At 35.1% G+C, this 13,050-nt stretch overlaps 1 protein-coding gene across 2 annotated transcripts; it reads right to left on the minus strand.

Annotated features, from left to right (window-relative positions):
• Positions 1 to 9,454: 9,454 nt before the first annotated feature.
• Positions 9,455 to 11,455, minus strand: LOC103944281 (protein BUD31 homolog 1). Of its 2 annotated transcripts, none has more exons than XM_009354705.3 (4): positions 11,307 to 11,455; positions 10,736 to 10,836; positions 10,439 to 10,626; positions 9,455 to 9,834 (listed from the first exon to the last, which is right to left on the minus strand). In XM_009354705.3, the coding sequence occupies exons 2-4, from the start codon at positions 10,827 to 10,829 to the stop codon at positions 9,679 to 9,681; spliced, it is 438 nt and encodes a 145-aa protein (XP_009352980.1). In that variant the 5' UTR covers positions 10,830 to 10,836; positions 11,307 to 11,455; the 3' UTR covers positions 9,455 to 9,678. The 2 variants fall into 2 exon arrangements, with proteins under 2 accessions (XP_009352980.1, XP_048432499.1); XM_048576542.1 differs by having other exon boundaries at positions 11,298 to 11,439.
• Positions 11,456 to 13,050: the final 1,595 nt, after the last annotated feature.

Raw genomic sequence — 13,050 nt, forward strand, 5'->3', positions numbered from 1 at the left:
AGTGACTTGATTCCAATATTCTTGTCTTGATCCTCTCTCTGATCTCGATTGTTGCTGCTCAAAATAAAATATATATACCTGTATAATTGGCATCGATGTGTGGTACTAATTTTTAAAATACAGGAGATACTTAAGCGTGATCACATTGACTGGTATGTATAAAAAAAAACTCAGAAAATATAAGCTGAGAACATTTTGCATGACCAATAAAATAAGGTGTAAGTTCCAAGAAAATACAATGGCATGGCCAACTTTTGTAGTCTTGACTATTTAAGAATTAACTATTATAACATTTCAAAATTTTCATTCTATACTTCTTATAAGTGTATTTTTCTTTTTACTTATAAAAATTTTGAAGTGCCAAATAAAATTTTTGGAGTGTTAATATCAATTCCCTTTAAGAAACCTAGACACTATACGAAATACTGAATTTGTAATTGCAGCCACGAAGAAATCAAATAACAAACAATACATCCAATGACAAGAATCAATAAACTAGCTTAAGTAATGTTTGATGTATATATGGTTTACCACATGCATCGAGTCCAGTTGAGAGTTCAGCTGAAAATGTTTTTAGAACGAATTTTTAGTAAAAATACAAGGAAATTCTAAAAAAAGTATTTAAAATACTTCTGAAAGTAGCACATTTTCTATAAAAATGTTTTTAGTCATGATAAAACTACTTCTAAACTAGTCTTAAGATAGTAAAAATTTTGGATGCAGAACATTCTTTTGTTGCCCTATATTGGACTACACTTGATTAGAAATTCTAGTAAATGTCTGTGAAACTAAGCTAGGGCATCCTTTAAATTCCTCACTTGGTTAGTTGGCGTGAACAATTAATCTATATTATTGTTGGAAGAGGATTTTCTTTGGATTCACTTTGTGGGAATTCTAGAGATCCTCACATCCTAACCGTTCATCATACATCATACGGCTAGTTTCGTCAAGTACTATTTGTGTTTAATTTTAAATAAAAGCAGTCAAATGATTTCTGACCGCACAATGCACGATGAATGACTAAGATGTGAGGATCCCTAGGATTCCCACAATTTGAATTCGAATAAGATCCAAATCTATTATTGTCTGGACAAACCAAACCAAGCCAAGCCAAACCTAGCCCGAACAACACAAAAACCAATTATTTGGGTGCTCGCGCATGTTTACCGCTTTTCAATCCAGCAGGGTTCATTGTATGATTCGATTGCTTTTGTTTGGTCTTTCTCATTAGCAAGCACTAAGATGTTTATTCCATCCCTTCCTCTCTATTTTAATTTGGATCCTGTACTATAGGCCTTTATTTTTTACAAAAGATGAACAGTGAAACCAACTACAAAAAGTAAGAAATGTTAAGAGGATTTTCTAAAAGTGAGACTTTTCATGAACTCTCTGAGACTTCATTGTTTAACGTCAACTTCCGAACCGATATTATAAAACATTATGCCAACAACATGAGGTGGACGGAAAGTCTATTGAGAATTTCACTTTTGAAAGAGTCCTCTTATCATAATCCTTTGCTTACAACACATAGAAAAGAATTAAGAATAAGCCGGTATTCGATTCTTGACAGGTCCTTTTATTAGAAGGTAAATAACGTGTGTGGTGCAAGTAATATTAATAAATACCTAACTAATTACTAATTGTTTGTTGGCAGGAACCAATTGTGTCATGCCTAGCATTCCAACACTCAACTTGGACTTTCACCAGTCTCTAATTGCCATTGGCTAAAACCTTTGAGAGAGAAGGCTCTCAACAATGCCATTACTAGCAAGATCCTCACATTTGGAATAAAAGACTTCTTGCTGAGATTAAGTTTAATTGTTTATTTGATTGTATTGGAATTGACAGTGAAAAATGTTGAGGTTTCACTATAAAAATAAAGTAGTGCTATCTATACACCTTTTTTTTACATCTCACACATCTCTTATTAATTTCTATCATTTGATCTTATTTAATTCATCTCATCCGACAGTTTGGAAATTGAGCCCTTGTTAATTTTTGTTATTTAATCTTTTTCAATTCATTCAATCTAACGACTGAAAATTGTGAGTAGTGTGTGAGAGGTAGAAAGGGATGTGTGAATAGCACCACCATATAAAAGCATATACAAGGTCTCTTCTTTCCTCGATGTGTGATTCAGTTTCAACCGTTGTCTGCCTGAGATTTTATTTTTTATTTTTTATAACTGAAAGAACATTAACCATATGCTAAAGTTGGCCAATGAGACGATGATTGTCATTATTGAACAAAAGAAAAAGATAAAAAATAGTAAAAGGAAGAAACACACTGGGACTAGAAACTTGACAATTCCATCTCCAACCATGATTATAAGCAGTAGTATACGGCATGGTTGCTGCCTTTTTGGGATCGGACCTAACCTTTTATTTTCTTCGTCAACTATGGATTGGGCACTAGTCATCAATACGTTGATACATCTCTTTCCAAAGTCTAAAGTGATAATCTCAGGTCTTAAATTTGAATTTCCTAATAACGAGTGCGTAATTAATTTATTTAAAAAGTGTTATTTTACCAGTTTGTTGATGATTTTGTGCGCAAAATTTCTCATATAACTAATTATGAAGTGATTGAATTTCTAGTTGCCGGGATCAAAATTCCTTTGGCCTTGGAGTGCTGAATGTGTTCTCGTGCTTGGTACACTAAAAGATCTGCCAATATGGTGGCTATTAGATTGGCCAAGTTGGCCTTATTTTTTATTTTAGAGTCCTTTTTGTTGAAGATTCTTCAGATTTAATTTAGGATGTCCTATTTGAAGTTTGTATTTTTTCTTAAAATGCTAATAAAACCCCTATCGTTTTGCCTATAAAAAAAAAAAAAAAAATCGTTGAGCAAAATCTTGGTTTGGATTTCCAAATGTCCCTTATCCAACCCAAATACCACAATTATACGATTTTGTTGTAATTCACAGGCCATTCATTGTGGATATAATAGAAAAAGTTATCTTTGTAATCTTATTATTCCAGATTATAATGGAAAGTACCATTGCTGCCCCGAGGACGTACTCCAGTCACACTGACTGTAAAGGAACCTTATAAATTTTGTGTCTTGTTTATTTATTCCACTGCACACATCGTCAGTTTTACAACACGTTATCAACATGAGAAGCTTTCGTGTCAGTGGAAAACACAAAGCCACAAATCTTGTTCACCTATGTTGCCTGGAATCTCACAGATAAAAAAATCTTTTCATTTCATCATAAAATCGTTGTACTACTGATTTCCCTGAAGCAAATATATATATGTTGTTGTATGACTGTATATAATCCTTTGCAGAAGCAAAAAAGTACAGACTCAAAATTCGTAAAAAATCTGACAGCCATGTAAACAGCCTCGTAACTCCAACTTGCAGACCTCGGATTGAAATACTTTCTTCTTCAAAGTTGTTCGTCCGCCTAGTACGTACAACATAGCAAATTTTCAAAAAATTACAATGACACTCTTGACTCCAAAACTTATGGGAACCGTTTCGATTTTTTCGAAACTCACCAGAGGAGGAACACCAATTGGAAATTAGTGTTACTATTATTTCCTGGATAACTAAAATGACTTCGAATTGTGAAATAATAATAAAAGTAAAAAGGATGAAATAAAAGAAAATGGCAAACCAAGAAAAAGAAAAAAGCAAAAGATAAGGACTTAATCATTGCATTTTCTATTTTGGTATATTTATGTGCATGGTGTTGGTTTAAAGCCTATCACAAGTTCTATTTATTTATAGTGGGTAGAAGTATTACCCTTTGCTTTAAAGCTTTGATATATATGTGAATGGTGCTGAATCAAAGCTCTTGTCACATGCTTTATTTACTTAAAAGCAATTTATTTATCATAGTTGGAATTACCGTCTACTGCTTTAATTTATTTATTGTATTTTTTTTTTGTTACAATGAGTGCATATTAGACCTGAAGTTTCTTGATCCTCATCACATAAATGATTAGACCCGAAGTTCTATCATGCAAAAAGATCAGGCATGAAGTCTCTAGATTCTCAAGATCGGACATGAAGTTCCTTAATGAGTACCTTAAGTTTGAAGAGCTGAAGTGCCACAACTTAATTGTAATAAAGGACATAAGAGTCTCAGTCCACAAACTATTAAATAAGGACCAGAAGTTCCTTGATATATGTAAATGATGATATAATGCATATTTGCTGAAGAGTTTACATCTCAAAGTCTTGATGATTATTGCATATCACTGGGCATTGATGTTGAACGCCATGTTCCTCATGTCCATACCCAAAAATGGTTTAGCAGAAGCATTTATTAAGCAGATGAAATTGATTACCCATGCTCTACTCATGAAAAAGAAATTGCAAGATGGGTACATACCATTTTACATAATTCGTTATTAAGTTCGGTGGAGACCAGTTGCCAACCATCAATATTTCTCAATACAACTCGTGTTTGGGCACCAACCAAACATTACACATTTACGAGTTTTTGGTTGTGTTATCTATGTGCCTGTTGTACTGCCACAACGTACTAAAATAAGGCATCAATACAAACTGGGAATTTAGGTTGGATTTGATTCACCATTTATGATTTAATATTTGGAACCCTTGACTGGGGATATATTTACCGCATAATTTACGGACTATGATTTTGATAAGACAGTTTTCCCGCCATTAGAGAGAGAAAATAATATTGTTCCAGAAGAATGATGAGCAAAGACCGTTCCAGAAAAACGAAAATAATTTGTCTTATTTTGATTCATGAAACAATCAATATAAAAACGAAGTGAGAATAATTGAATGATGCAATGATATGCAAATCAAATGCCAGATACATTTAATGATGCAACGAAAGTAATAAAATCACATATACTGGTTGCAAATGTGCCTACATGAATTGATGTTCCTGTTGGACAAAATAATGTGGTAGCAAATGATTTATCTGTTACACACCTGAAGCGTGGCAGACCCTTAGATTCAAAAGGTTCAGTACTTCGAAAGAAGAAGAATATGACACTACTGAACTATTGCATTCCCAAAGCATAACTATTGCATGCCGGAAGCATGACAGTCGCCGTATACATGTCCCAAAAAGGACAATCTGCAGACATGGGAATGTTAATGCCTCATGCATGAAGCATGATAGACATATAAGTTCCAATGACTCAACTCCTGGAAGTGGAGATTAAAATCCCAGCTCTATAACGCTCTAGAGGAGGTTATGATCCGCATTATCTAAATTATGACTATCTTGGAAGAAATAGTGTAATGCCCTTGAAGAGGCAATAGATATCCAAAGAAATGGAAAGCTTTTATGCATGTGCATGCACATGAGAATATGAGATCAATGATTGATGACAACCAATGGTAATTTTGGTTTTTAAAAGTAGTTACTAAATTCATCAATGAGTTGTATTGATATTGAGTCACGTTCTTTTGTTCGTCGACGAAATGAAATATTATTTGCCAAAAATGGATGAAGGCAATTCTATTACAATCTTGTAAGAACATGGAAAAATGGACCTATATATATATAATACAAATAGCCAAAAGATGTTGAACCAAATGAGGTTACATATAGACATTTGTAATACAGTGAATTACACTCACATGATATGACACAAGGTTACTAATTGAAACCTGAAATTATGCTCTTATAAATAAGTTCATATGAATGGAGAATTATATACGAAGGGTTATGAGTCGCCCACATCATATCTCCACAAGTAAATCCCTTAAGTATACATGGAAGCAAGTTGCTCTGTATAAATTCCAAAGGAAAATGTGTCATGAAGTGTGGAAAATCCCTGAAGGATTCAAATTGCTTGAAGTAAGCCCTGAAAGGGTAAAACATAAAATATGTACTTAAATACCAATGGATGGTATAAATTGCCTTAGTGAGTACTATCATTATGATATTGTTGTAACATACTAAAATCTCTTGCAAGAGTCGATAATATTAGATTTAGACTCCTGAAGAGTCTAGAAAGTTTATAAAGTGTTGAGAGAGATATTGTCTCAAACTGCATAATCGAACAATATGCTAACACGAATTTTATCCATGATGTTTATAAAGAATCATATGGATTGAAGATTATGAGTTGAATACTCAAATTATTTAGACACTAAGAATGATCATTTATATTCGTGAAGGTAAAGATAAATTGATATTTCGTCCAGAAGTACCACATCTTAGTGAAGTATATGCTTTATTGTATTTGGCACAATACATTGTATGAAATAAAGCTTATCTATTAATATATCCGAGAAATTACATACACATGAGTTAAAACAAACAAACAGGAGGGAACCTTCACAAAGATTGCTTATGTGAAGCCTTAGTACTCGAAAGTACCCCAAAAGGGGAAGGCAGTAGAGGTTGATTATTTGGAGTCTCAGTACTTGGTGAAACTCCAGACGGCTGAGACAATAGGTCTCTTTGGAATAAAGACTCGAACCCCTGATTGTCATTTTGAATTCGACCTTTGGATTCCAGTAGCTGGTCGAGTTTTCTTTTCATGTTCATCGAGTAATTATTTGCAAGCATGTGTAACGCTCTATTCTCCTGCTTGAGCCCTCTAATCTCTTGTTTAAGACTTGCCACCTCAGCCATCAATGATTCAACTTGGTGAGTTCGAGCAAGTAGACGTTGGCCCATATTAGAAACAGAGCCCGCACACTGAATACTGAGAGTCAAGGAGTCTTGAACGGCCGATTCATCAAATCGATTTGAAAAGATTCTGTTATCCTTGGGAGTGAAAAGATTCCTAGTTACCACTATAGCGGTTAGATCATTCTTCATCACAAAGTCCCTAACCGTAAGATGACCATTAGAAGAGAAGAAGGACGAGCGCCATATATTATCCTGATGCGGCTCGTATGTATCTTTCCCGAGACTCAAATCTAAACAAAGGTTAGATGGGCAAGCCATTTTCAGAAATGATGGAAGAAAAATGAGGTCAGATAAAATCTCAGAAGTGCAAGAAAGAGAAAATTTTACAGGCAGCAGTTTTTTCGAGCATACATTTTGAGCACAATTGATGTCTCCATAAAAAAAAGAAGCAATAGGGCCATTTGTTCAAAAATCGAAGAGACACCACTCTCCGAATTTCAAAAGCTAGATTTTCAGGATAAAGTTCGTCAACATTTCTCAGACGCAATCTCAGCTTTTGGATATCACGTGCAACTTTGTCAAAGATCTCTGATAAAGTTGAAAACATGTGAATTTTACTGTTCTAATTACACCACAGTTGCTAATAAGAGTAAAGGCACAACACCACTACCTGTTATTAGGAAATCCCTATATACATATATATATATATGTCGACCTCTATCTTCCATAACAAGGCAGACCTACAAAAATATCTAACTCTTCTTCCTCTTCGAGAATACATCTTTAACAAAGTATCTCGAAATACTCAGTTTTCTTCCTCTCCGAGAATACCTCTTCAAATAAGTCACACCAAAACAAGAATATCTCATATCATCAGGGACGAGAGCAAAAATATCTCATATCATGCAATCTCCCTGTCTTTTTCTTTGTACTTATTCTCACCTGGAGGACTAAGGAGAAAGAAAGCAATCAGTCGAAACTTGAAATCAAATTTCTAGTTAGGAATCGACTACATGGAAACTTTCCTGATTGCTTACCTAGCATTGCTCTCGAGTACTCATTTTCAAACTCCTGATATGATGATTGGAGCTACCAAGCATGATGAGTCGCTGAGAAGTGATATTCTGAAGGACCTTTCAAATGCAAGGTTTGCATTTCACTCCTGCATCAGAAGACAAATATTGCAAGAGAAGATGCCAAACCTGCATAGGGAAAATACCACTTTTGCAAGGGAACAGATAAAGCAAGCGAAAATGATACATTGAAGCATGTGGAGATAAGCACAACAAAACACGAACTGATTCATCCTCGACGGGGCCGAAGATCACTTGTCATGTGGAGCTGCTCGTGGTTCCATTTCATTCAAGGACAAGTCCCAAGGATCTTGAAGAAATCAAAAGTTCGATTCAAGATCAAGTGTCCACCACCCTTGAATCAAATTCCATTCCAGATAAAAGGAGTAAATTCAGACATTTGGTGCAAGTCTAGCAGAAAGTCCTACAACCCAGTTCAAGAAAAAGCCTGTGAAAGTTAACAACAAGTAAAGCACCTCATTCGGCAACTCTCCCCGCTAAGAGACTAAAGCAGAAGGATCAATTATCAACCTAAAGAATTTGAAATCAGGAGGAGGTACTCATCAGGGGGAGCATCCAAAACAGATTAAAGATTTTAACAAGTCAATTGAAAACTTGTGGTTATCCAAGGGGGAGTGTTGTAATTTGCAGGCCATTCATTGTGGATGGCCACCCAACCCACTACAATCCCACTCATCCCACTTTACAGTCCTCCCACTGCAACGTTGTCTAAAGTTTTGCCTATAAAATTAATGAGAAGAAGGATAGCAGACAAACACAGAAATAGATAGACATACAACTGCTAGAGGAAGAAAGAAGAAATGAGATAATAGAAAGAGTTATCTTTGTAATCTTATTATTCTAGATTATAATGGAAAGCACCACTGCTGTCCCGAGGATGTACTCCAGTCACATTGACTGTAAAGGAACCTCATAAATTTTGTGTCTTGTTTATTTATTCCACTGCACACATCATCAGATTTACAATTATTGGATGTAGAACTTTTTCATGAGACTTGGACACTGTATGTAGGGTCCACAATGGCTACTTTGTTCCCTCTTTTTCTTTGTGCGGGGCAAGAAATGTCTAATTCTTTAATTTGTCAGTTGGGTTGCTAACTTTGTTGGAGATGTGTTTTTCTTAAGCGACATAACAAATCTAACTTTGGTATTCAATTACTCTCTTGGATGACTCTTAGGCTTTTTGATTAAGTTATAACCCTTCATGCTCATGTCACGCCAAGGTACTGCAGAAGAAAAAACTGCAAAATATGATCCAATTTATCATAATTGATTAGTTAAAATGTTGGTTAACCGTATTCTGAAACACGGAAAAAAAAACATTGGCTTATTAAATTATCTATCGAGCCATGAAAAAGATTCAACAAAAGACAAAAACAAATCCACTATCTATGGTTATACTTTTAACCGGTGTTATAGCATACATTGGGATCCTTGGCTGTTAAATCCTTGACCATGAATACCGGTGTTAAAGTATACACTGAGATTCTTGACTAGTTAAATCCTTGACCGCAAGTCTGGCCCTCTATCGGATGCTCACAATCCAACAATAAATCCATGACAAAACACTGCTGAAGGAGCCAATCCTCCTTGTGTCCAAGAATAAAGAATGTGTTCAAGAGGATGTAGGCCAAATTTAAATTTACATCTCCCTACTGAAGCAAAAACCGTATTTAATTGTGATTTTACATCTCAAATTTGCATCTCTCCATTAGAGATTTGCTCCAATGTACGTTGGCAGAAGTTTCCGAAACAACAAAACGGTTAGGAACACTAAAACTCATCCATGGCAAACTCCTAAGTATTCCTTCTTTCAGCTTACAAGTTGCAGTTAAGTTGAAGCTCACAACAGTTGTTCAAAACAAGGAGAGCATACTAATACCATTCGAGATTCGGGAAGATTACGATCAGCTACATGTTACAAATTCCTAACAGTTCATGGTACCAACGATAACCTGGTTCAACCATAACTAGAATTACATTTTGTAAAACGGACTCGACCACTAATCAATCTCCACTGGCGCAGCCCTGACAGCCGCAGTGCACACACTCTATAACCTTCTCCTCCCTCAGATGCTTGGGAACTCGGCAAACGCATGTGGTGGCAAAGTTATGGTCCCGGGGCTGCATGCATCTTAAACAGCAGAGCCGTTCATAACCAGGCTGCATTTCAAACACAAACCATATGTCATCACATGTCATTAGAGTTGAGTTATAAAACAATAGACCGTAGAACTTCATGATAAAATGACACAAGCTACTTGAGTATGCAATATTTTCCTTTCAGTATCCAAATTAAAGTAATCCAACAGAAGTTCCTTCATCATACTGATACATGTTCAATGCCCATTTAGTTAAATGGAGGTCCGTTTAAGCGTAGATATGTGTTATTGTGGTGGTGAGTGGTGGAGTTTGTGCCTGTGATGGTGATATATGGAGTATCCATGGACACCCATTGACAATCCCTGAGTCATATAGATAAAGATGCAACGCCAATACATGTAGCATGAGAACGTGGCTTCAAGCAATGTTGAAGGAACGTCTGTATTATATTAGCACATTGATCTTTGTCATCACAACTCAATGTCATAAGTTCATAACTACCCATGTCCGATGTCTATGTTTACTCAGTTTAATATAATATTCATGGTTATGTTCTGTTAATCTTATTTACAGGTTTTTCATGATGAATAACTAAGCTCCAATTCCAAGGGAATAATACTAAAACACTTGTTGCAAATCGAGGTAGAAGAGATCAAAGACAAACCTTTTTCCATTTTGCAATTAGATTGCGGTCAGCATAGCCTTGGTCCAGGCAAAACTCATATAACTCCTTGGAAATTTCATTTCTCCGGTGGTAAAGGTCGAAAATGTAGCGGCTCTTTTGATGTGCAACTTTGAAAATAGGCCACAAGGTCTCACATTTTCTCTTACCATCGTGAGTATCATTCTCAGCTGCCAAAAAGTTTAAAACCGAATACACATCAAAATCCTTTCGGGCTCTGAAACACATTGATGTTCAAACTTCAACAAACAATGTAATAAAAACATGGGACGTTTATACCTTCTCTCATCTTAGCTTGTAGTTCGCGTAGCGTAGGCTCAATCAGTTCCCAACCTTCTGGGTAATTGACTCGGTTAGTCTTCACCTTCGGCATTTTATACCTGTCATCCGTCGCAACATATAATCAATTACTAGTCTGGAAATTCCAAAGCCATAATCAACAATTAAAACCGATAACCCAAAACCAAAAATTCATCAAAATCATATGATGAATTCTCCACCTGCACAGAGCTAAATTTCATGGAAAAAAGAAAAAAAAAGAAAGAAAAAAAGCATGTAAAAAAACGCTACATATCGTGCATATAACGATTGAACGGTAAAATCCAAAGTCCCAAAAGACCAAAAAAAAAAAAAAAAAAAAGACCTGAAGGAAAAACAAAAGGGTTAAAATTTCTCTCCGAATCGCACACTAACTAGAAAAAGCTTCAGTCTTTAATTAATCATCGATTTACTTCGCATTAAGATATTTTAGCAATTCGAACAACCTAAAAGAGACAAATCGCAAATTAAAAAAAAAAATAAAAAAACACATTGCTGAAAAATTAGATATAGAAAAAGTTACGTTAGTTACTTGATGGAGAGAAGAGAACGCTGTGGTGGCGGAGGCGGTGGAGGTGGCGGGAAGACATGCGGAGCAGAGCGGAAAGGGGGTTTAGGGTTTTCGAAATATATCTACGGGCTCCCTTTTGGTAGGAGATTTTGGTGATTTGTTTTGCTTTAAAATTGAAAAAGTGCGCCGCCACGACCGTTAGATTCCATGGACGACATGTCGTCCACGGCCCAACATTGTGAATAAAGATTAAAATCTGAACCACTTTCATGTTCATATTCTTAAAATGAAATTTTATTTGCATCTATCAACCTCTTTTTACATCTAATTTACTCTTTTTATCCATATTTTTTTAATTAAAGAATTAATATATCTTTAAACTCAAGTTTATTATCTAAACTACCATCTCAAACCCAATTCAAAATGTAAAGTTATCTTTACACTCATTCCTTTATAAAATAACATCTTTAACTAAATGTTTTTTTCTTCAAGGAGGCATCCTTTGCCCCTGTATAATTGCATATGACTAGCATTTCCATGGGTGTTTTTTTTTTCTGCTACCAAACCCATCTATAGACTTGAGATCCAAGAGATCCTTCCATAGTATGAGATGGCTAAATTCTCTAAAATTCTCATGAATCTGGGATTTGTTCAGGACCAAAATGGACACAACCGTATGAACCGGAATATATTAGGATTAGTGATGTGTGTTGCATATTGTCTCGGTTTACTGCTACAGTGAACAGTTCAAGATTCTATATCCACTGCGTCACCAAGTAAATCCGATAAGTATTCACTAAGGTAGGTTTAAGTACAAAAGACACATCTCCTGATGCATCTCTTCGCCGCCTGTACTCTCAAATTCTTCCTAATTTTTCATTCATGTGGAGGATTATTGGAAATTATATATTATAATTAATATTATAATATTTAATTTTTGTATGAATGAAAAATAAGAGTCATGTGTCATAGTTGAATTCAAATTCATGAGTTGTATATGTTCGTTGGAATTTTAAGCAACAGTCATAATGTTTCAAAAATGGTGGCTTGAGTTCTATATAAACTCAAGCATCCCACCTGTCTAATAGAATTAAGAAAAGAGTTTTCTCTCCAATGTCTTAAGTAAAATTCCAAGTCGTGTCTTGAGAATATGGAATATATGAAGTTCGTCAGAGTCCGAAGATTGAAGTGCTTTGACTTCGGATTATAGATTGTTGAATCCTGAGAGACAGATGCCTATCGAACTACAAGCACAAGAGTAGAGGCAAAATTATGTTTTTAGGAAATTGCATTTATGTAAACCTCAATCTCTAAATATGTCAGTTTTTTCTAACTTTCTCTCTAGTTGTTTATATTAATTTTGTACACATGTGGTGTTGTGAATTTCTTTATGATTATTATCATTGAAATTATATTATTTTTCCCATATTTTCTAATATTGTTCCAATAGCTCCATCTCCCATCAATCACATTAATCCCTTGCTTAGTTACAAGCCTACGTTAGGCTATGCGGAAACAAATTCCTTTGATTTTGTAATAAAGTAAACATGTCGTAAAACAATTTGAATCCTGAATACATCTTGATCGTAAACTAACCCACTTTTCTTCACCATTTGGCCAAACTCGAACAGCTTAAGCCAAGCTACTAAGTTGGAGAAAATGAAAGTACAAGCGATTTTAGACGAGAGAATGGATAAACTCAAGACATTAGAAGGTAGAGGTGAATGTTCTTTATCACTTAAACTATAACGAGGACTTGCTATGA

This window comes from the organism of the source record quoted next, unplaced genomic scaffold, assembly GCF_019419815.1.
Source record: "Pyrus x bretschneideri cultivar Hongxiangsu unplaced genomic scaffold, Pyrus_bretschneideri_v1 Contig9, whole genome shotgun sequence".
Taxonomy (NCBI): Eukaryota; Viridiplantae; Streptophyta; class Magnoliopsida; order Rosales; family Rosaceae; genus Pyrus; species Pyrus x bretschneideri.

Bases quoted from the DNA above. Each gene is read 5' to 3' on its own strand.
- LOC103944281 (XM_009354705.3), bottom strand. From the start codon at position 10,829: ATGCCGAAGGTGAAGACTAACCGAGTCAATTACCCAGAAGGTTGGGAA. The intron at 10,627-10,735 runs GTATAAACGTCC...ACTTTTTGGCAG, and splicing joins ACAAGCTAAGATGAGAGAAG to CTGAGAATGATACTCACGAT. The intron at 9,835-10,438 runs GTTTGTCTTTGA...TTTGAAATGCAG, and splicing joins TAATTGCAAAATGGAAAAAG to CCTGGTTATGAACGGCTCTG.